This window comes from Budorcas taxicolor, chromosome 19 (genome assembly GCF_023091745.1).
Source record: "Budorcas taxicolor isolate Tak-1 chromosome 19, Takin1.1, whole genome shotgun sequence".
NCBI lineage: Eukaryota > Metazoa > Chordata > Mammalia > Artiodactyla > Bovidae > Budorcas > Budorcas taxicolor.
Window position 1 is genome coordinate 54392881 of NC_068928.1, and position 22876 is coordinate 54415756.

Sequence of the window (22876 nt, forward strand, 5' to 3'; positions counted from 1 at the left end):
TAACCACGGATTGAACCTGGGCCACGACAATAAACGTGCTGAGTTCTAACCACTGGCCCCGCAGGGAATTCTGTTAAGCTCTTACCTTAATGACTATGTCCACATATTCCAGTTGCTGGGGCCTCCTTGGACTGTGACCTGTGGAGACAGCCGCTGCCATTAGGAGACGGTGAGAGGGGAAGAGTTCGCTGCTGCTTCAAGGCTGGGCCTGGCCTGCAGGCAGTCATGGGGAGGGCCTTGGAGCTCTTGAGACCCAGCCCTCAGCCTTTCCCCGGGCCCCCAGCACACTTGCCGGCCCAGAGACCCTGGAGAAGCCGACTAACAGGACCCCTGACCCCGCCCTCAGGACAACCAGCTCTGTTCCTGTTACAGCTCTTGTTCACTCACTAAGTCATGTTCGAGTCTTTGCAACCCCATGGACTGCAGCCGGCCTGGCTCCCCTCCACCATCTCCCGGTACGTGCATGCTGTCGCTTCAGTCATGTACAGCTCTTTGCAAGCCTATGGACTGTAGCCCACCAGGCTCCTCTGTCCATGGGATTTCCCAGGCAAGAATCCTGGTGTGGGTTGCCAAGCCCTCCTCCAGGGGATCGTATCTCCCCCAAGTTTGCTCAAATTCAAGTTCATTGAGTTGGTGATGCTATCTAACCACCTCATCCTCTGCCGCCCCCTTCTCCTTTTGTCACCATTCTTTTACTGCTGAGTCACCAGGGAAGCCCCCTATTACAGCAGCAGGCAGCATACTGCTGTATGTATAGGTCACACTCTATCCATTCATCTACTGATGGACATGGGTTGTTTCCACCTTTTGGCCATTGTGAACAATGCTGCTACAAGCATAACTGTACAAATACCTCTTCAAGTCTGTTTTCAGTTCTTTGGGGTACACACCCAAAGAGGAAATCAGTGGATCAGATGGTGACTCTACTTTTACATTTTTTAGGAACTACTTTACTGTTTTCCATAAAGGCAGCACCATTTTACATTCCTACCAAGGATTCAGTTTTTCTTATGTCCTCACTTTATTAACTGGCAACTTTTTTTATATTTTGAGAACTTAACTCCCAGAGGAAAGCAAGCCTCAATGTAAACAGCCAAAGCCTAGGTTTTAAAGTACTCAAGCCTTCTGGTATAGGGGAGAAGAGGTGGGTGGGGGGACTCCTTCACACAGAGTAAAACAGTTGTGACTCAATAAAGGTTGCTCCAAGGCTAAGCCAAATTTCAATATATAGAAATCTGCAGCAAAAGAACAGCACACTCATACTGACACACACACACACCCATGTGACACAAAGTGAAGACTTACTTACCCAGAAGCATAAATTATTTGACAGAGTATATAAGACAAGCATAAAAATTAAATTCTTTATTTCATACCACATTTCAAATTCAAATAATGATACAAATTCAAACATGAGCTGTTATCAGTCAAATAAAGATCCCACCAAGACCAACACCACTTACAGACATAAAGACTGAGTAAAAAACAAAACAAAACCCACCCAAACACAAAATGTGAGTACAGAACTTAAGGCGAAGAACATCACACATAACAACAGGAGGGAAGCGGCCCAGAAGTCATGTTCCTGACAGACTCCCCTCACTCCCTTTCATTTCTCTTGTGAAAGCAGTTACCAGGAACCTTACCAGTGGTGATAAGAGGCTGCGGCTGCCCTGGGAGAATGTACTCAGTGGTATTAACAGAGGCTACTGAACCTCTGCAGCCCAATTCTGCAGATCTATCACAAGCAAAGGGAGCCTGAGCCTGGGAGAGTGAGGAACATGGGCGTGCAGGGCCCAGTTCCCAGCTGAACGTGAGACAGGCAGCCTTGTGAGACGGTCCTGGGGATCCTGGCTCTAGTCACTCCCTGGTGTAACCCCACCCCCTTCCTTGAGTGTGGCCGGGAACTAGTAACTTGCATCTAGTGAAGAGAATACAGCAAAAGTGATGTCACTTTCAAGTGATAAAAGACGGTGACTTATGACTTGCTGGCACTTCCCTCTGGCTTTTCTCACTTGCTTTCTTTGATGCGGACAGCCATGAGAAACTGAAACTCCTGGTCCAACAGCCTGTGAGGAATCAACTCCTGCCAGGATGAGACTAAGCTGAGAAGCGGGTCCTCCCTGGGTTACACCTTGGCTGCAGCCTTGTGACAGACCCTGAGCTGGCTGGAGGACCTGGTTCAGCCATGCTGAGATTCTAGACCCACAGAAACTAAGAGAGAATACATAGGTCTTGTTTTTAAGGGTTGAGTTTTGGGGTAATATGTCACACAGAGATAGAAAACAAATACATCTGGGTAAACAATAATGTGCTTAGTGAAAAAAACTGTTAGTTGCTCAGTCATGTCTGACTTTGTGACCCCATGGACTATATATAGCCTGCCAGGCTCCTCTGTCCATGGAATTCTTCCAAGTAGGAATACTGGAGTGGGTAGCCGTTCCCTTCTCCAGAGGATCTTCCCGATGCAGGGATCAAATGCGGGTCTCCTACATTGCAGGCAGATTCTTTACTATCTGAACCACCAGGGAAATGGCTAAGTTTTGGAGTTATCTGTCATACAGTGATAGAAAACAAATACATCTGAGTAAACAATAATGTGCTTAAAGAGATAATAAATTCATTTCCATTAATTCTGAAATAGCATTTATAATTTATATAAAATCAACTATCAAATGAGTTTATCTCAACTTCAAGAAAGAAAACCAAAATTTTACAACTTGGAGCCAAAGAGTTTAGTGTTCCACACAAATGCAATTTCTCTACGGGTTCCAGCTAACCACAATTCCCTGCAATTGCCATCAAGTCTGAAAGCCACACTCCATAAAATTGCTAAGCAGGTTTTTAAAAATAATAGAAAACAAAATATTGTTTGTCTTCTTGATTAAATCTACTTTGCCATAAAACTCTTGATTTGTACAGTTAATTTTCAATTTTAAAAGTGAGCTTTCCCATTTAGAGGGAATATCCAGAAGAAGCAAATCCACAGAGACAGGAAACAGATTACTGACCACCAGTGCCAGGCAAGAGAATGGGGAATGTCTACTAGAAGGCAGGGTGGTTCTTTTTGGGGTGATGAAAATGTTCTGGAAAAGACAGTAGTGATAGCTACATAACCTTGTGAATGCACTGAAACGCCACTAAACTGTGTACTTTACAATGATGAATTTTATGATTTCTGAACTACATCTCAATTAAAATAACTGTTTAAAGCTCTTATGGATTACAGTTAACATTTCCATTCTAAACATCTCCCCAAATAGTTAGAGTCCATCCCCAGACATGCATACGGAATGGTGCTTCTTAGTGACAACAGTCTGCCACCATAGATTAGACTTCACTACACGCTCTGGGTTTGTTTGTTTTTTATGCACCAAATCCTCTAGAAAAATTACTAGCAAAAGCCTCCACCAGTAAATGTGTATTTTCTTAAGTGTGTTTCTGTTCATTTACAAATGTAAGATTTCTATTTTTAAAACTTAAAGACAATTTTTACCTCATTTCATAATACTTGATTAGTACCCCTCTTGCTATGAACTACAAGAAAAATTACCAAAAATGTGCCAATCTTTTCAAAGATCCCATTTCAGTGTTACATGATTTACTTAAACGTCATTCCCAGACACACATGGGGTGGCACATGCTCCCTGTTACTACACAGTAACACACAGCCACACCCTGTAGGAGTCTTCACATGACATACGAGTCTTCATACACATATGGCCTAGTAGTTTCAATCAAAGCATGATCTCTCAACGAGAACAGGGGGCAGAAGAAAACATTTACATTTATAACATGATCATAAGGAATGTGAGACAGATGAACTGAAAAACAACATCTTCGAACAACATGACTGACAGAACAAGTTTCCCTTATTTCACTAGTTTTTAAACAATATTTGTAAACCTGAATACCAACTCTGGCAGATTCAGCAGTCTTAGATCTCGGAGTTTCCATCCTAAACAGCCTCCAAGGTATGGTGAAGATGAGAGCGCCTCCTCTGCCCAGCCCTGCCGCTCAACCGAGGGTCTGGAGAGGCGGCCTCCTCTCACTGGCGCCCTTCTTCAAATACTTCGGTAGTCAGAGCCCCGGGCTACAATGGCAGCAGCTTCCCACTCCACAGTGAAGAAGGAGACAGTTCCAAAAAACCCAAATATCACCATGACCAGGAGTTGCCAATGAAGGAGAAGGTAGTTACTGTAGAAAAACGCCACAGCGGCGCAAATGGACTAAGAATAAAGAAGACAAAACAGATCATGAAACGTGCACAGGTGACCAGCCGACTCCACAACAAACCCCACAGCTCTGACCCAAGGCTTCTTGTCACTGCTCCCTGCTCTTTCTGCACTAGAGGGCACCTCCTTAGTCACTAGCTCACAGACACACACCATCAAGTCCCGCTGAGAGCTGGGAATAATCAAGTAAGCTATAGTCTGCTGTGAAGTCGCACAGTCGTGTCCGACTCTGCAACCCCATGGACGGTAACCTACCAGGGTCCGCGGTCCATGGAATTTTCCAGGCAAGAATACTGGAGTGGGCTGCCATTTCCTTCTCCAGTGGATCTTCCCAACCCAGGGATCGAACCCAGGTCCCCTGCATTGCAGACAGACGCTTTACCGTCTGAGCCACTAGGGAAGCCCCATTTAAAACAGTATTTTGTTAAAAAAAAAAAAAAAAAACTGGAGTGATCGAATTATGAGCATGCACAGTGAGACGCACACTTGTTATCTGTGAACACCATGAATCCTAGTATCTACTGAAAGAAGTCTGAGTCGCAGAGGCAGGAATGTAAAATCTCTTATACGAGTGATGGGACAAAAGAGATCACAGTACTTATTGTCTCCTCATTCTGATCAGAATTCCTTTTAAAGGATCTCCTGGACTTTCATTTAAGAAACATTAAGAAAATGAAGTTATAGCACTTAAAAAAGACCCGCCTTTAAACACAGTCTAAAGAAGAATTTACCTGCACAAATTTAAAGACAGCAAAAGCCGGGGCACTGTCTTCAGAATAGAGAAAACCTAAAATACTAAGCAGCTGGGTATTGAAGCAGCTGTCTCCAAGACCCAACAGGAAGCTGCAGAAGATGGCAATTTCTTTGCTGATTAAAAAAAAATTGAGAGTCAGCATTAATTGTAATATTTGTTAGAGTCGTTTAACACATAACAGAAACTCACCCACAAAAACATTTTACTCTCCAATTTAAACAAGTTTATGAAACAAGAATGAATAAACACTGGAATTTACAAAGTAAGAACTTAGGCCCAAACGCTGTCACCTTCACAGTCTAGTTAACTATCAGGGAAGCAAACACTGTGTCTGGGACAGGGCTGCCCTTGGCTTGTGGATCCAGACATAAATGCCTACATTGACAATGAATTTGAGGGTTGAGTGCAATAAAATGACACCCGCAGAACTGCCATGAACACTGTGAAAGGACTGGGCAGCCGACCCAGCAGACAGATCACCCCTCATTCCTCACTGCTCTTCCTTGAAGCCCAAACTTCTAGAGATTTCAATGCTCAAAAGGCAGAGATAAAAAATTCAAATCAGACACTTACATGATCCTACACAGATCAAGAAAAAGATTTAGTGGGGAGAAAGGTTAAAACCAACAATCACGAAAATAACTTGAGATTCTCTATGGATTTCTATTCAAACTCATTCTGGCTCCATTAACACATGACAAATGACCTTATAACAGACTTACAGAAAAAGAGTAATTGCTCCATTCTAAATTCCAAACCATCCTTTACCTCCTGCCCTTCCTTAACTTACTAGAAAAAGGGCAGCCACTGTACCTGGGTTTGATGTAAGCGCTGCTGTCAGTGCCTTCAACAGGAGCAATGGGGGCATCCCCAGGCATGTTGAGGAAAATTAAATAAAAAGCTATAAAATGCACCAGGATGCCCAACAGCACAACTGGATTCCTACCAAAACGATTATTCTTGCTCAGCAGGCCAAAGAGGCTTCCACCTATAAGATCAATGAACAAACAAAAAAATCCAAGGCCAAGTTAACATCAAAAATTTAGTTTTGAAAAAATAAATGGACAAATAGTGAATTTAATAAAATAAGAAAAAGAAAGCACGAATATACAAAATAAGAAATAAATGTTGAAACAAAGGAAATTATAAAAATCAGGACAGACTTCTAGGTAAGATGGAATAACAGGAACTGAATTTACCCTCAGTCTAAAAACAAAAAAAAAAAACCAAAAATATGACACAATGGTTTTGAAGACACAGGTTCTCAGGTTACAAAGGGCAGTGATCTCGGAAAGACAGAAAACAAATGAGGTGAGCCCCACAGCTGCCCCAGCTGACTGAGAGGCTATGGGCTTCGGAAAGGGGGAAGGCGGAAGCAGAGGGGGGAGGAGAGGGGAAGGAGACCGGGAAGAGGGGCAGAAGGGGAGGGAAGGCAGGAGGAAGGCCACAGGAGACCAAGGTGCCTGAGTTTCCAAGACAGGGCATCAGAAAGGAGAGCTGATCAGCACAGGATGTGAGCAGCAGACATCAGAAAGAACTTTCCAAGAGGATTAGTGGCATTAGTGCCCTACCCTGGGCTGGGAAGAGTACCTGGTCCCACCAGCCAGACTGGAAATATTATTCACTAGGTATTCATGAAAGGGTCTTCCCCTGGGGGAGAGAGATAATCAGCCCTCCTCTGAGCACTACTCTGGTTCCATCCAACACACTTTAAAAGCAAGACTCAAAAAGTCACACTGTTTCCAACTAAATGAACCACATCCAAGAACAAAGCTCAGAACAGGAACAGGAATGTAAAAGTTATCCCACACCCAACAAGGTAAAGTTCACAATGGCTAGTATCCACATTACCAGGCATGCAAAGAAACAGGAAAATAGGACCTGTCATTAGACAAATCAGTCAAACACAGAGTTATCACCTGAGCCAGCGATTTCAGTCCTAGGTTTACAAAAAAACATAAGATCACACAAAAACTATACAGATATGTTCACAGCAGCATTATTCATAATGGGCAAAAAGTGAAAACCACCCAAATGTCCATGACACGATGAATGGATGAATAAAAATGTGGTAGATCCACATGACTAAACATTATCTGGTAATAAAGAGGAATGAAGTAAAAAAGAAAAAAGAAATGAAGTACTGATACATGCTACACCATGAAAAAACCCCACAAACACTGTGTTAAGTAAAAAAAGCCAGGGACAACAGAAAAATACAAATTGTATGATTCCATTCACATGAGATGTCCGGAATAAACAAATCTACAGAGAAAGCAGATTAGCAGTTGCCTGGAAAAAGGCAATGAAAATGTTCTAAAATTAATTATAGGGAACAAAACAATACACCAACCTCCCCCCCTTTCTCCAAAGTGCTTATCACTTTGACATTCTAAGTTTCAGTACTTTTTACTGCCTGTGTTCTTCCCCCAAAATATAAGCTCCATGTTTTGTTCATGCAATGGATGCACAGAAAGTTTGGGGAAGCTCCTCACACATTACACAGCATCCACTACTGCAACTGTTGCATGGGTCACTACTGCAGGAGCAACTGATGGCATAATCAAAACAGAGGTGTGGTCTTAGCCTGTCCTCTTCTCCCCGCTTTCTGGCATAGAGCTCCTAAAACCCTAGGAGTTTCCTCAGTGAAAGGAGTGTCTCTAGTTATCTTAACTAACCCCTTCCAACCACACCTGAGTTAATGCTGACCCCTGAGGGACTGTGGGGGTGGCTCTAGTCAAGATGGAGGGTGGTTGCCAGAAGGACCCAGTCTTGATTAGAAAACTAGAATGTTCAGCCCCACCTCCCATCTCAGGGGAGGGGAGAGGGGCTAGAGATTGAGTCTGCCATGGGATTTAATCCACCATGATGAGATCTGCATAAAAATCCCCACACAACAGGTTTGGGAGAGCTTCCTGTGATGACTACATCATGTGTCGGCAGGGTACCACATCCTAGACTCCAAGGGGACAGAGGTTCCTACACCAGGGGTCCTTCTGGGCTTTGCCCTAAGTAGCTCTTCATCTGGCTGGTCATCTGCACCCTTATATTAATAAACTTTAATAGTAAGTATAGCATTTCCCAGGGGTGTTGTAGGAACCCTTGAATGTATAGCCAAGCTGGACAGAAGTGAAGGTGGCCTGGGGACTCGGGACTTGGACTGGCGTCTGAAGTGAGGTTGGCCTTGCAGGATTGTACCCTTGAACCTGTGTGGTCTGCTGCTAACTCTAGGAGTTAGTGTCAGAATTGAACTGTACTGCTGGACATACAACTGATGTCAGAGATCCAGAGAACAAGAAATTCAGGGATTCTAATACACCTTCCCTAAGTATTTTAAGAGGAAAATCTGGGAAACATAAAGCAAAAATCTTTATGTTTTCCTACTTATGGCTTTGTGTTGAATTACCTGGCAAAAGTTTTTATAATTTAGTTTTAGAACAGTGATAATAAAAGAAAAACCAGACATACCCAAGTGGATAAAAATAAGCGAAGAAATAGAAATCCAAGGACAGAGAAGTGAAATATACTTAAAATTTCCATTATAACTGTAACAAACTGATTTAATGCAAAAAAATTTTTTAAACCAACCTAAAATTTCTCCAATGCCGATGAAAATGCCAGAAAGTCCAATGAGGCTTTTCTCTTCTGTTCCAAATTTATTTATAGCGCCAATACAGGTTCCATATACACCAGAGAAGAAAGTCAGTTCCAGACCTTTAGAAAAGAATCAGATTTAAATTACAGTTGTCCTTCAGTATCTGCCGTGGGTACCAAAATCCAGATACTCAAGTCCCAGAATTAGCTCTCTGCATTCAAGTCTCTACACCCTTAGAGTAAACCAACTGCGGATCACAAAGCTCTGGATTTTGTGTTGAAAAAACAGTCTCCCTTTCCTGGTTTTTTCTTCGTCTAGTAGTATTCGAGCTATGCATGTATAAAACAAAATTCACTCAGACTGAAATGCTACTCCCCTAAGCAGAGCATATTTTACGTGACATAACTGATGAAAAGGAATTAGCCACGAGATGGCAGTTGTCACGTATTTCAGGTTAGAACATACAGCTCAAATAAGCAAAGACAGCGTGATGTTAAAACAGTCACTCTGCACAGTAAGGGGGTGGACAGGGGACATAATTAACATAAACTTGTAACAAGGACACTGAAGTGCTCATTATCCTTATTAATGACTTTCCAAGGGAACAGGAACATATGATGGCAAGACTAATACCTACTATCTACTTTTGCTTAAAGGAAAAAGTTTTAATTAAACATGTTTTTCCAGGAAAAGAAATTTTTAAAATTTGGGTAAAAAATTAGAGCCAATCAATAGAAGACCAGATTCCTTAACGTCACAAAAGCTTACCTGAATTTTGAAGACATTTAATGCTCATTCTATTTGACCTAAAAATAAGATGTTTCTACCTATACCCATGAGGCACATAGGGCTGAACCCTGCACAAATCGAGCTTGAACTGTACAGGCCCCTAGAGTGCTACAGGGGCCACAGTTGGCCGACTGTGCAGACCAGGAGGCCCAGGGCTGACTACAGTCACACGAAGACTTCTGATCACAGGGGAGGTGGGCACACCCAACCCATCCCTTCACTGTCCAAGGGTCAACTGTGAAGGCAAAAGTAATAACTGACATATCAGAGCAACTTTTGACAAGGAAACAGATTTCCTTAAGACCTAAGCCTATTCCACCTATGACCATATCACATTATCACTGGAAGCCACAGAAGTCATCCTGTTTTATTGGAAATTATCTTAATTCATACCCAAGTTGCAAAGATTTACTCATGATTATTTTCTGTAGTACTCCATTTTGTCCTAAAATCACTGGTTGAGATGAATCAAGCCTCCTGCTTTTCAAGCCCTTGTACAGAATCCTCCCCTACGTGGAATTTGGGCTGACCCTGTGATTTGCTTTCACCAACATGGGAAGGAGTCACACAAATGCTGAGACATGGAGAGAGATGAGATCCAGCTGGCATCAGACCCCTCCAGACCTGCAAATGAAACTACCTTGGAAGTTTTAGCCCCAGCTACACTATAACTTAAGTAGCCACAAGAGACCCCAGCTGAGACCATCAGAAAAACCATTTCACTGAGACAGGTCAATGTACAGAATTATGAGAAAGTAAGTGAAAGAGGAGAGTGAAAAAGTTGGCTTAAAGCTCAACATTCAGAAAACGAAGATCATGGCATCCGGTCCCATCACTTCATGGGAAATAGATGGAGAAACAGTGGAAACAGTGTCAGACTTAATTTTTGGGGGGCTCCAAAATCACTGCAGATGGTGATTGCAGCCATGAAATTAAAAGACGCTTACTCCTTGGAAGAAAAGTTATGACCAACCTAGATAGTATATTCAAAAGCAGAGACATTACTTTGCCAACTAAGGTCCGTCTAGTCAAGGCTATGGTTTTTCCTGTGGTCATGTATGGATGTGAGAATTGGACTGTGAAGAAGGCTGAGCACCGAAGAACTGATGCTTTTGAACTGTGGTGTTGGAGAAGACTCTTGAGAGTCCCTTGGACTGCAAGGAGATCCAACCAGTCCATTCTGAAGGAGATCAACCCTGGGATTTCTTTGGAAGGAATGATGATGCTGAAGCTGAAACTCCAGTACTTTGGCCACCTCATGCGAAGAGTTGACTCATTGGAAAAGACTCTGATGCTGGGAGGGATTGGGGGCAGGAGGAGAAGGGGACGACCGAGGATGAGATGGCTGGATGGCATCACTGACTCGATGAACGTGAGTCTGAGTGAACTCCGGGAGATGGTGATGGACAGGGAGGCCTGGCGTGCTGCGATTCATGGGGTCGCAAAGAGTCGGACACGACTGAGCGACTGAACTGAACTGAAACTGAACACTGTTATTGTTTTTGACACTTACTGTCATTACGCAGTTACAGAAAACCAATACTGTAATTAAGTCCATTACCTGTATAAGCAGTTGTAATGCTAAGAAGGAGCATCTCCTTGGTGACACATAACTTCAGAGACTTTTCTGCCCAAAAAAAAAGAAAAAAAAATTAGGAGTACTTCACTAGATTTTAGTCAACCGAACAAAAATTCTAAAATATTCATTCAACCAATTCATTATTACTTGTTGTCAATAATGCTAGTAAACAGAGACACTGGGACACAGGTTAATGATTCAGATTAAAATGCTTAACATATGAACTAAACCTGCCCTGTAAGTAAAATGTTGATTTCAACTGTTTAAATATATTCTAGAGTTGTGTTTTCTCTAACACCTTTTCCAGCGCTCATGAAAACAAATAAAACATGAAACAGAGAAAAGAAACAGAACAAAACAACAGACTATTCCAACAGACTTGATTAAAGGTTAGGGAGTCAACAGTTGGCAAAGTGCTAACTTCTCTAAGCAACTGTCCCAGGGCAGCTTTAAGGCTGGACTCAAGGTCAGAGTCAGCCCAGAGGTTTTTGAGCACCCCAAGCCAGGATAGCACCACTTCCTGAGATTCTCAGTCTCTGGATCTGAGGACTGAAACCTTAGTTCTGCTTAGTTGTTTCTGATCCCTTTAATTTTTAATTTTTGTTGTTTAACTGAGTTGAAATCTACAGTGGAAAATGCATTTCTAAAAGCTGCACATTTTAACTGTCTTGAACCTGCTCACATTTCATAACTTAAGGCCACTTATCTAGGATCCTAAACTAATGGGGGATCCAGATTTCAGTTCCTACTCAGTGGATGACTAGGAAACTCACATTAGTCATAGACACTCTGTCCTGAATTTCTCCATAAAATCAGTAAGATATTTTCACCAATCATTTTCATATATTTCCAGAAAAAAATACTTGATTAACAAAGTTTAAAACAGTATTTTTAATTAGAAAAATCATATTAGCAAAGCATATTTGCTTTTGAGTAATCAGAAGATTTAGCTAACAAAAGGAAATTTTAAAACACAACCTAAAAAGAAAAATAATCTAGTATGATCCTATATGGTGAATTCATGTCCCCATACATTTGTCCAAACCTATAAAACGTACACCACCAAGCAGGAACCCTAATGTAAACAACAGACTCTAGGTAATGATGCTGTGTCACTGTGCATTCATCAGTCTTTAACAAAAGTACAATGATGGGGGACAACGGTTAACAGGGAAGGTTACACATGGGTGAGGGCAGGACATGTATGGGAAATCTCTGTCTATTGACAATTTTGCTGTGAACCTAAAACTTCTCAAAAAAAATCATTTATCAAAAAAAAAAAAAAACCCAATATAATTCATTTGAGGAAACTGACAAACTGATCCTAAAATTCATATGCAAATTCAAAGGACTGATAACAGCCAAAATAATCTTGAAAAAGAACAAAGATGAAGACTCAAAATTTACAATAATCAACACAGCATGGTACTGGCATAAGAACAGGCATACTGAGAAATAAACTACATTCACAGTCATTTGATTTTTAACAGGGGTGCCAACACAATTCAATGGGAGAAAGAACAGTATTTCTAGCAAATGGTGCTAGAATGACTGATCTCGTGCAAAAGAATGATGCTGGATTCCTACATCACAACATCCATAAAACCTGACTCAAATGGATCACAGAACAAAATGTAAAAGCTAAAACTATAAAACTCTTACAAAAAAAATACAGGAATAAATCTTTGTGACTTGGAGTCTTCCTAGGACACCAAAAGAGCACACAACAGAAGATAAAGTAGATAAATCAGACTTCATCAAAAATTTAAAAACTCTATGATTTAAAAGATACTACCAAGAAAATGAGAAAAATCAACCTGAAGAATAGAAGAAAATATTTGTAAATTATATATATAAGGGACTTTCATCTAGAATATATAAAGAACTCTTACAATTTAATAATAAAAAGACAAGGAATTCCCTGGCAGTTCACCGGTTAAGACTCAGCACTTCCACTTCTGAGGGCTGGGGTTCAATCCCTGGTCGGGGAACAAGTCACATGGTGTGGCCAAAATAATAATAATAATAATACAAATAACCCAATTAAAAAATGAGCCAAATATCTGAGCAGAAATTTCTCCAAAGAAGAGATGAAATGCCTATAAGCATATAAAAATACGCTCAACATCTTAGATATTGGGGAAATACAAATCAAAGCCAGAAAAAAATCACTTTACACCTACTAGGACAGTGCTATTCCCTCAGTCGTGTCCAACTTTTGCAACCCTCTGGACTATAACCCACCAGGCTCCTCTATCCATGGAATTCTCCAGACAAGAATACTGGAGTGGGTTGCCATTTCCTTCTCCAGGCGATCTTCACCCAGGGATCGAACCCGGGTCTCCCACACTGCAGGCAGATTCTTTATCGTCTGAACCATCAGGGGCTAGTAGGATAGCTATAATCAAAAAGATAACTCTAGAAAGTGGAGAAATTGGAACCTTCGTCCATTGCTGGTGGGAATGTAAAATGGTACCGCCACTTAGGAAAACAACCTGGTAGCTCCTAAAAGATTTAACACAGATACCACAGAGCCCAACAAGCCCACTACTCCTGGGTACACAGCCAAGAACTCTGAAAACAATGTCCACACAAAAACTGATGCTAAGAATCCCGTCACAGAAGACCACTAGCCCTATGATTCCACTTATACAAAATGTCCAGTATAGGCAAATCTGTAGACAGAAAGTAGATTACTGGATAACTAGGGCTGGGGTTGGGGTTGGGAGAGGAAATGGAAAGTGATTACTAATGGGAAGAAAATGGGAACTGACTGCTGATGGTCAAAGAGATTCTTTTGGGGGTGATAATTAGCTTCTAAATTTTTAATTTTGGCCATATATGTACTGAATCCTAACCACTAGACCAGGTAACTACCTGAATAGGTTTTAAAGTCAATTATGGTGATATCTGCGCAACTCTCTGAATATACTAAAAACCACTGAATTATCTAAGTGGGTGAACTGTATACTATGTGAATTACATCTCAATAAAGTTATTCTATTAAGGAAAATAACCATAATCTAACACCTTAATGAGTCTCCTCCTAGGCTTTATGCTATTTAAAAAGAAATTTCACTACTTTTACTGTTTTACAATTTATTTTCATATAACAAAGCAAACATTTTTTAACATTTGTAGTAATCATTTTAATGGCTACAGTAATCTATTGGATAGCTGCTTTGTACTTGAATATTTAAATTATTTCTATTTCTCACTAATATAAATAGTAACTAAATCTTGGGGGAAATTCTTAATTATTTCCTGAGGATAATCCTATTAGTGGGATTGCTGGAGTAAAGGGATAAACATTTTTAAGGCTTTTGATTCTTACTGATAAATCTATCTTCAGAAAGTAATACAAGGACTATATTCTTAACAATGTGGTCTTGTGCATTTAAGTACCTACAGCCTATATACTGAGATTTATCTATCTTTGGAAATTTAACAGAAAACTTCTTACAGTTTTTAATAACTTTCCTTTGTTTATAACTTTTTTTCTACTGAAGTGTTTATGCCTTTCTTCAGTTCAGTTGCTCAGTCGTGTCCGATTCTTTGTAACCCCACGGACTGCAGCACGCCAGGCTTCCCTGTCCGTCACCAATTCCCAGAGCTTGCTCAAATTCAAGCCCATTAAGTCGGTGATGCCATCCAACCATCTCATCCTCTGTCATCCCCTTCTTCTCTGGCCTTCAATCTTTCCCAGCATCAGGGTCTTTTCCAGTGAGTCAGTTCTTCGCATCATGTAGCCAAATTATCGGAGTTTCACCTTCAGCATCAGTACTTCCAATGACTATTCAGGACTGATTTCCTTTAGGACTGACTAGTTTGATCTCCTTGCAGCCCAAGGGACTCTCAAGAGTCTTCTCTCCAACACCACAGTTCCAACGCATGCCTTTCTTATTGCTTCATAACCCTTTATCATATACTGTAAATATTTTCCCTGCCATTTTAATTTTACTTGATTATTGTAAGAGATCGAAAGTTTATATTTTAGGTAAAAAAGAACATACTTTCCCCTTACTGTTTGACACACCTGTGAAAGGCTTTCCTCTACCAAATTAATTTCTATTATGGTTTCATTTTTACATTTAATCTACACGGAATTTTAGTATAAGATGGGAAGTATGAGTTCACACTTTTCCCATGCAGTCAGCTGTCTGGCCTTGCTTTTAAGACTCTTTTACAGTATTCCACGCTCCTTTATGAACACAGACCTGCGTCTAAACTTCTGTTCCAGTGCTGTCTGTATTCCAGTGTTTTCAAATGAATTCATAATAGGTTTTGATATTTACTACGGAAAGTTCTTTTAAAAAATTGTTGGCTATTGACATGTTTATTCTTCCAGAGGAAGAAAAAACAAATTTAAAAATCCTCATTGAAATTTTCTAGAATTGCATTAAACATATACATTGAGCTGAGGAACTTAAGTGCCTTTAAATAAGCAGGAATCCTTTCTACTCAATACCTACTATAGCATCAACTGAAGGAATATCATGATTAAATAATAAACGAAACATTGGCTCACAAGCAAATTAAAGCCTGTACATTCTTTTCCCTTTCTCTTTACCTTCAGCTTCATTGCCACCTCCGAACTTCATATTCCTCCCCACCTTCCAGGAACCACTGCCTAAATTTAAGTTTTCTTGCCCTATAACACCTCATATGCCTTATCTTTTTTAGCTGCTGCCTTCTTTCTCCCCATTCAAACTTAACAGCCCAATATCCTATTACTACCAAATCCTACAATAGGTAACCAACCAGCTCTGTGATAAAAAGCATGAGGCCCTCACTGTGTTAGTGTCTCATTTTACAGAGAAGTTGAGGCAAAGCTGGTACAACTATCTAGAAAGTACATCCTGAATCTGGCTAATATTAAGAGACATCCAGAGGCGGGGGTTCAGCGTATAGAGGCTGCATCCAGTCTTACCGAAGCTGGATGAACCAGCCCATAAGCCTGAAGGTCATCACCCTCCCTTTGCCTGACTGCATGTTCACCAAAGCAGCCAACATGTCTTTCTAGGCCTCTCATAACAAGAAGGAAATTCCTTGTTTGACCTTGAGTAAATAATTTTGCCAAAGCCTGTTTTCTTTTCTATAAAATGGAGATAATGATATATATGTATTATATGATACTCACAGATTTGTCGTGAGAACAAAATAAAACACATCAAGAGGTTTAGCCAGGAAGAACCCTCAACAGATGAGGATGACTGGTCTTACACATTATTGGGTCACCTGAGCCTCTGCTCTCTTCTAAGGAGTGACAAGCAATGCTTGAAGAAATGATCTGTGTCCTTACTTCCTCCTATAAACTCCTAAACCTCTGCTGCCTCCTCCTCGGGCCTCCCTCACACACGCACTCAGGTAGGGCACTGAATTATTCTCCATCCCTCACAGGCCTCATGTTAGAGATACTTATTGAGAAGACAAGCGGATTTCAGAGCAGTATACCTAGAAACGTGAAAATACTGGGGTTTTGTCAATGCAAAGCTACCAGAGAAAGGGGGAAAGTTATTCCTGAACAGTTCCTGCACTTCTGATACAGAAAATACTTACTAAATGCATCTACTGCCTTTGTCATGTTGTTCTGGGGAGACCTGAAAAGATAAAAAGAAAAAAGTTTTTCCCCAGAAAATTGAAAAAGAGAACAAACAAAAAAACGACCACATTTTCATTTAAGTCTGTAAAAGATCTGTTTCTCTATGTGGTCTGGTAAACACTTCAGTGGCCTCGATGCTCCCTGCTCCAAGGTGTCCTTGCTTCAGAGACTGTGAGTAAAGGGCTACTTGGGTGGCTCTTTATTAACCACAGAACATGATTCGCTCCCATTAAATTTATGACACAGAGTCATGCATGTCTTTTTCAGAAATGGTACTTCTCTGCACGCTCTACAGCCTGTCAGGAAAAGCCCATGCACCGCAATGAAAAGCCCTAGCCACAAAGAGAGAAAGCCTACAAGCTGTACAAAGACCCAACCCAGACAAAAAAAGGAAAAAAATTTTAAAAGGAAAGAAAGAAATGATACTTCAGGCAGGACAAAAATCTCCTCTACCTTGCTGTTTCTAAACTGTAAAAACAAATCGTGAGGGCTCAATTTCCACCACTCCAACTACATAAAAAATTACTCTGTGGTTCTTCAGTGTTAAAAGCAACACCATCACCAGCTATATGGGTTTGGGCGTAGTATCACCAACTGGTTAAAAACGTGGGCTTCGATGTGGAGTCTTGCTTTGCCACTTATTAGTTGTGTGGTTTTAGACAAGTGGCTTCATTTCTCTTTTACTTTCTCATTTATAAAACAGGGACACTATCACTTACCTGTGAGTAACTTAAGGGTAAGTGTTTGCAGGTCATGGTAAGAAAGTCTGTAAGAAATTACACCTCTCATCCTATCAGCCAAGTCTACTCCTAGATCTTGACAAGATATCATTTACAAACAAACCGAAAGAAAAAAACCTAAAGGAGAGCAGGTGACTTAAATTACTGACACAAAAAAGGTAATATGTTTTAGCCAATAGGAAAACATTTTCCCCCACCATAAAAACTCATGCCTGAGGGAGGCTCAAGAGGGAGGGGACATATGTATATATGGCTGATTCATGCTGATGCATGACAGAAACCAACACAACGCTGTAAAGCAACTATCCTTCAATTAAAAATAAATTAAATTAAAAAAAAAAACAAAAACCACACCTCATGCCATCCCTGGAAGCGAGTACTCTGTAGACTCCATTTAATGATAGTACCCTCACCTTGTACTTGGATAAGATTGGGTGGTGGTGGTGGTGTTTTAGCCGCTCAGTCGTATCCAACTCTTTGTGACCCCATGGACTGCAGCCTGCCAGGCTCCTCTGTGATTTCCCAGGCAAGAATACTGGAGCAGGTTGCCACTGCCTTCTCCAGGGGATCTTCCCAACCCAGGGATTGAACCTGCGCCTCCTGCTTGGCAGGTGGGTTCATTACCACAGAGCCACCAGGGTGGATATATTATTTCACACTCCAGGCCCCAAATAAGTAGGAACTGATTTGCAGGCTATAGACTATTGAAATATAATCAACTCACTGTAAATCATTCAGAGTGGACTCCACTTTATGGAACCTTTAAAGTCAGACCCCACGCATGTCCTCAGTGCCTTCCGATCATATCAAGAACAAAATCAAAAAAATAATAATAAAACAAAATCCAAACTCCCGCCATATCCTGATGCAGTCATCTCTGTCCGCTGTGGATGCTCCCACTTGCACTGTGCACATCCCGCGGGCCCTCCAGCAGCCACCACACTCCCTTCCACACCTGGCCTTTGTTGCAACAGACATCAGCTGATCTTCACACCTTCTCACCACCCTGCTCTCCACCACCTCCCCCTCTCACTGTCTGGTAGAACTCACTCTGCTGTTTTCTTAACATGCATGGTGACTACCAGCCCGTCTACAATTAAGTTTCATAAGAAGAGGGACTTCTCTGTCTTGCTCATTACTTCTTCCCTACCTTTTGGAAGACGGCTGGTGCATGCATGGTGCTCTTTATAGAATAAAGACATAGAAGTTTCAAGATTGGGAAGACAATTCTGGAAGACAGAAAGATCTACAAGGTGGAGCAGAACCACTCCGCACTGCACCTTATGACAGTTACATGATCCCTTATCTAGCAATGAAGTTCCCTGAACACAGGGATGGATTGGATTTGTCTTCACAGCCCCTAACATTTGCTGAATGAATGTTGAATTTTTGCTAAATTTGTGTCATTTGGAGACCCCTTCTCCAATATCCATTGGTTTACGCTTTTAAAAATATGTGATATATATACATATGTATACTCAGATAAAATTCTATAAGGCAAGATTCACAATTTATCAATTCACGTAACGCAAGAGTGGTAAAGACTTCTTATTCCCCTTTCTTCAAATCTAGATAATGACCTGCAGAGAAATCACCTGCAAGGTTTTAGATAGTTTTACTTACAACTTAAACAGGCCCCTGCTTTCAGTGGCAGGACCTGGGAAAGGGGCAGAAGGCGCCATGTCTGGCCTTGAAGATGGCAAGCAGCCGCTGAAGCAGCCCAAGAACCAGGCCGAGGGGATGGATGAGGAAGATAAGAGATTCAAACAGAAATGGAAAGAAGAGGTCTCAGGGAATGGCCCCCTGGCCACAAGTGGAATTAAGAAATCTATTAAAAAGCAAGCTGTTCCTCGTGCCTGAGGAAATAAAGGCCCTTAATTCCATTCCTATTTAAACATTTGGATTTCCAGCTATGACATCTGTTGCCACCTATAGCTAGAATGAAGTGTTGTTTTAGAGCCTGCTGTACATTTAAAAATAAACTTTTGTAAAAAAAAAATAATAATAATAACATGGGACTTCCCTGGTGGTCCAGTGGCTAAGACTCCATGCCCCCAAAGCAGAGGGCCTGGGTTCAATCCCTGGTCAGGAAACTAGATCCCACATGCCACAACTAAAGAACCCACATGCCACAACTAAAAATCCCTGCATGCCTCAGCTAAAAATCCCACATGCCGCAGCCAAGATTTCACATACTGCAACTAAGACCCAACACAGCCAAATACATAAGAAATATGCTCAAGGTTACTCACAATTTTTAGAAAAACAGGACTATGTACTTATTTCCCTGCAGGGATTATGTCAGTGGAAACTACCATCACAGGTTAGTGCAAAATCCAGAGCGTGGGTGTAACCACGGCTCATCTATGATGACTGTTGGTGGCCTTGCCACTCACTTGCACCACATGATTGGAAATGTTTAAGCCTGGATCCAAGAAAGTGACCGAGGACTATTTTCTATTTAACTTTATGAGCCCCTATGCTCACACATTAAAACACAGAAGATGTCTGCTGAACTGTAGGAGGAAATTGAGGCCTAGAGAAAGTCAGCGGAACATTGCTACTGTCCAGGGTCACACAGGATGTGACCTGGGATGAGACTAAAATCCCTCCACAAACCTTTTAGCTACCTCCCCCACCTCTATCTTCCTTTCCCTTCTTCCTCCCTGACAGCTCCTCTTTATCTTCTTTCTCTGCTTATTTGCTTTAAAACTTTCCCCTCATGTCTGCCCAATGCTGGGTATCAGTTAGGGCTATAACAGGTTTGTAATTTCTAGACTGTTATCTATTCAAAATATAGCTTTAAATAGAAAGGAATGTTTCCAACTTCTTACTCGTTGATGTCCAAGTCCTGGTCATCAGAAGATTCATCTTCTCCCAGGACATTTTCAGAATCTGGTTTCCGAATGAGAAAGAAAAGTACTGTCCCCACAAGGCTAATCACTGTTAGGGCGATAAACACTGTTCTTCGGTCACTCTCTAGGGAGAAAAAAGAAGTTGAAAGTAGACAGCACTAGCCACACAAACAATTCCAGAGTCAGTATCACGTTCAGTATTTTGTTTATAACTATTCACATACTTTATCACTAATTTTACTGCATCAGTAAAAACCTAGGACAAAGAGATAAATAGGATACATCCACCTCTGTCTTTCAGTTAGAGAAATACTAATAAGCCAGAAGAAAAACAGCATAAGAACTTAATCATATTCTTTTAATCAGAGTATAGACAAAACTGAATTAAAAACTCTTTTGACAACTGATTAGTCTACCCACACATATACAATCTTCTCCCACACTTTGAGACGCTACTTGAAGCACAGTCACAAGCTGTAAATCCTAGTATAATAATATAATCCAAGGGAAGATATTAAAAGCAAAAATCTGAGAGGACTTAAGAGTACCAACGTTCACTAAAATAATCTGAACCAAGCATACTGGGAATTTTCATGGAACTGCTATTTTGCTTTGAATGTATCTGAATAAAGCACAGTGAATAAAACAAACCTGATATCTGAGTTTTCCCTTGCCAAGCAAAATATATGTAGAGATTTCCAAAGAACAAGCTGGGGGAAGAAAAGGAGGGAGAGGATGTTGGGAAGTTATTTTCATATTTATGGGCTTTAAAATAATTTTTCCATTCCTTGTTAAAAAAAAAGAGAGAGAGGCCTACACAATGAAGTTATCTACCTGCCCTAAGTCATTTAGAAGTACCGACTTCACCCTCTTTCTGAAAAACTCAACTGACCCAAAGGGAACTCCGTCTCCTTCCACATGACAGCAACCTGATTCAGAACTGGCTTCCAAAGACCTGACTCACTTTGAAACATGTGATGTATTGGAGTCTGGAAATGACACCCAGGAAACAAGTTTACTCTACCTCTAAAATTCTGTAAAGAACTGGTGAAAATATCAATGATTTCGTTAATCTGCAGCTAATCAAATGCTTTATTTAGCACTTTCCTTGGGAAAAAATCGGGCATCCCTGATGGCTCAGCGGTAAAGAATCTACCTGCTATCCCTGGGTTGGGAAGATCCCCTGGAGAAGGAAATGGCAACCCACTCCTTTGTTGTATTCTTACCTGGGAAATCCCATGGACAGAGGAGACTGGCAGGGCTACATTCCTTGGGGTCACAAGAGTCAGACAGGACTGAGCGACTAAACAGCAACAGGGAAGGAATCATTCACTTACACTCCAGTTTCTTAATATACAACCCCTTAAAACAATATTCATATTTGTTAAGCCTTCAGTTCAGTCGCTCAGTCGTGTCCAGCTCTTTGCGACTCCAAGGACTGCAGCATGCCATGCTTCCCTGTCCTTCACCAAATCCCAGAGCTTACTCAAACTTCTGTCCATAGAGTCAGTGATGCCTTCCAACCATCTCATCCTCTGTTGTTCCCTTCTCCTCCTGCCTTCAATCTTTCCCAGTGAGTCAGTTCTTTGCATCAGGTGGTCAAAGTACTGGAGTTTCAGCTTCAGTATCAGTCCTTCCAATGAATATTCAAGACTGATTTTCTTTAGGATGGACTGGTTGGATCTCCTTGTAGTCCAAGGGGCTCTCAAGAGTCTTCTCCACAGTTCAAAAGCATCAATTCTTCAGCGCTCAGCTTTCTTGACGGTCTTTCACATTCATACATGACTACTAGAAAAACCATAGCTTTGACTAGATGGACCTTCATTGGCAAAGTAATGTCTCTGCTTTTTAATATGCTGTCTAGATTGGTCATAGCTTTTCCTCCAAGGAGCAAGCATCTTTTCATTTCATGCCTGCAGTCACCATCTGCAGTGATTTTGGAGACCAAAAAAATAAAGTTTTTGATTCCACTGTTTCCCCATCTATTTGCCACGAAGTGATGGGACTGAATGCCATAATCTTAGTTTTCTGAATGTTGAGTTTTAAGCCAACTTTTTCACTTTCCTCTTTTACTTTCATCAAGAGGCTCTTCAGTTCTTCTTCGTTTTCTGCCATAAAGGTGGTGTCATCTGCATATCTGAGGTTATTGATATTTCTCCCAGCAATCTTGATTCCAGCTTGTGCTTCATCCAGTCCAGGATTTCTCTGCATATAAGTTAAATAAGCAGAGTGACAGTATGCAGCCTTGACGTACTCCTTTCCTGATTTGCAACCAGTCTGTTGTTCCATGTCCAGTTCTAACTGTTGCTTCTTGACCTGCATACAGATTTCTCAAGAGACAGGTCAGGTGGTCTAGTATTTCCATCTCATTAAGAATTTTCCACAGTTTGTTGTGATCCACACAAAAGCTTTGGCATAGTCAATAAAGCAGTAGATGTTTTTCTGGAACTCTCTTGCTTTTTCGATGATCCAACAGATGGTGGCAATTTGATCTCTGGTTCCTCTGCCTTTTCTAAATCCAGCTTGAACATCTGGAAGTTCATGGTTCACGTACTGTTGAAACCTAGCTTAGAGAATTTTGAGCATTACTTTGCTAGTGTGCGAGATGGGTGCTGGTAATGCTTCCTAAGGCCCACTTGACTTCGTATTCCAGGATGTCTGGCTCTAGGTGAGTGATCACACCATTGTCGTTATCTGGGTCATGAAGATCTGTTTTGTATTGTTCTT

The 22876-nt window shown here is 41.1% G+C and overlaps 1 protein-coding gene across 3 annotated transcripts in view; it reads right to left on the reverse strand.

Annotated features, from left to right (window-relative positions):
• Positions 1-1346: 1346 nt before the first annotated feature.
• Positions 1347-22876, reverse strand: part of MFSD11 (major facilitator superfamily domain containing 11) — a 29102-nt gene continuing 7572 nt past the window's right edge. For 2 of the 3 annotated variants that reach the window (XM_052658116.1, XM_052658115.1), the window contains exons 7-14: positions 20801-20859; positions 20129-20273; positions 16512-16552; positions 10935-11000; positions 8578-8703; positions 5803-5977; positions 4967-5102; positions 1347-4229 (exon numbers count right to left, since the gene is read on the reverse strand). In XM_052658116.1, the coding sequence (XP_052514076.1) occupies positions 4065-4229; positions 4967-5102; positions 5803-5977; positions 8578-8703; positions 10935-11000; positions 16512-16552; positions 20129-20273; positions 20801-20859 (913 nt within the window). In that variant the 3' untranslated portion in view covers positions 1347-4064. The remainder of the gene's footprint in view (positions 4230-4966; positions 5103-5802; positions 5978-8577; positions 8704-10934; positions 11001-16511; positions 16553-20128; positions 20274-20800; positions 20860-22876) is intronic. The other variant, XR_008201029.1, reaches the window with a different exon arrangement.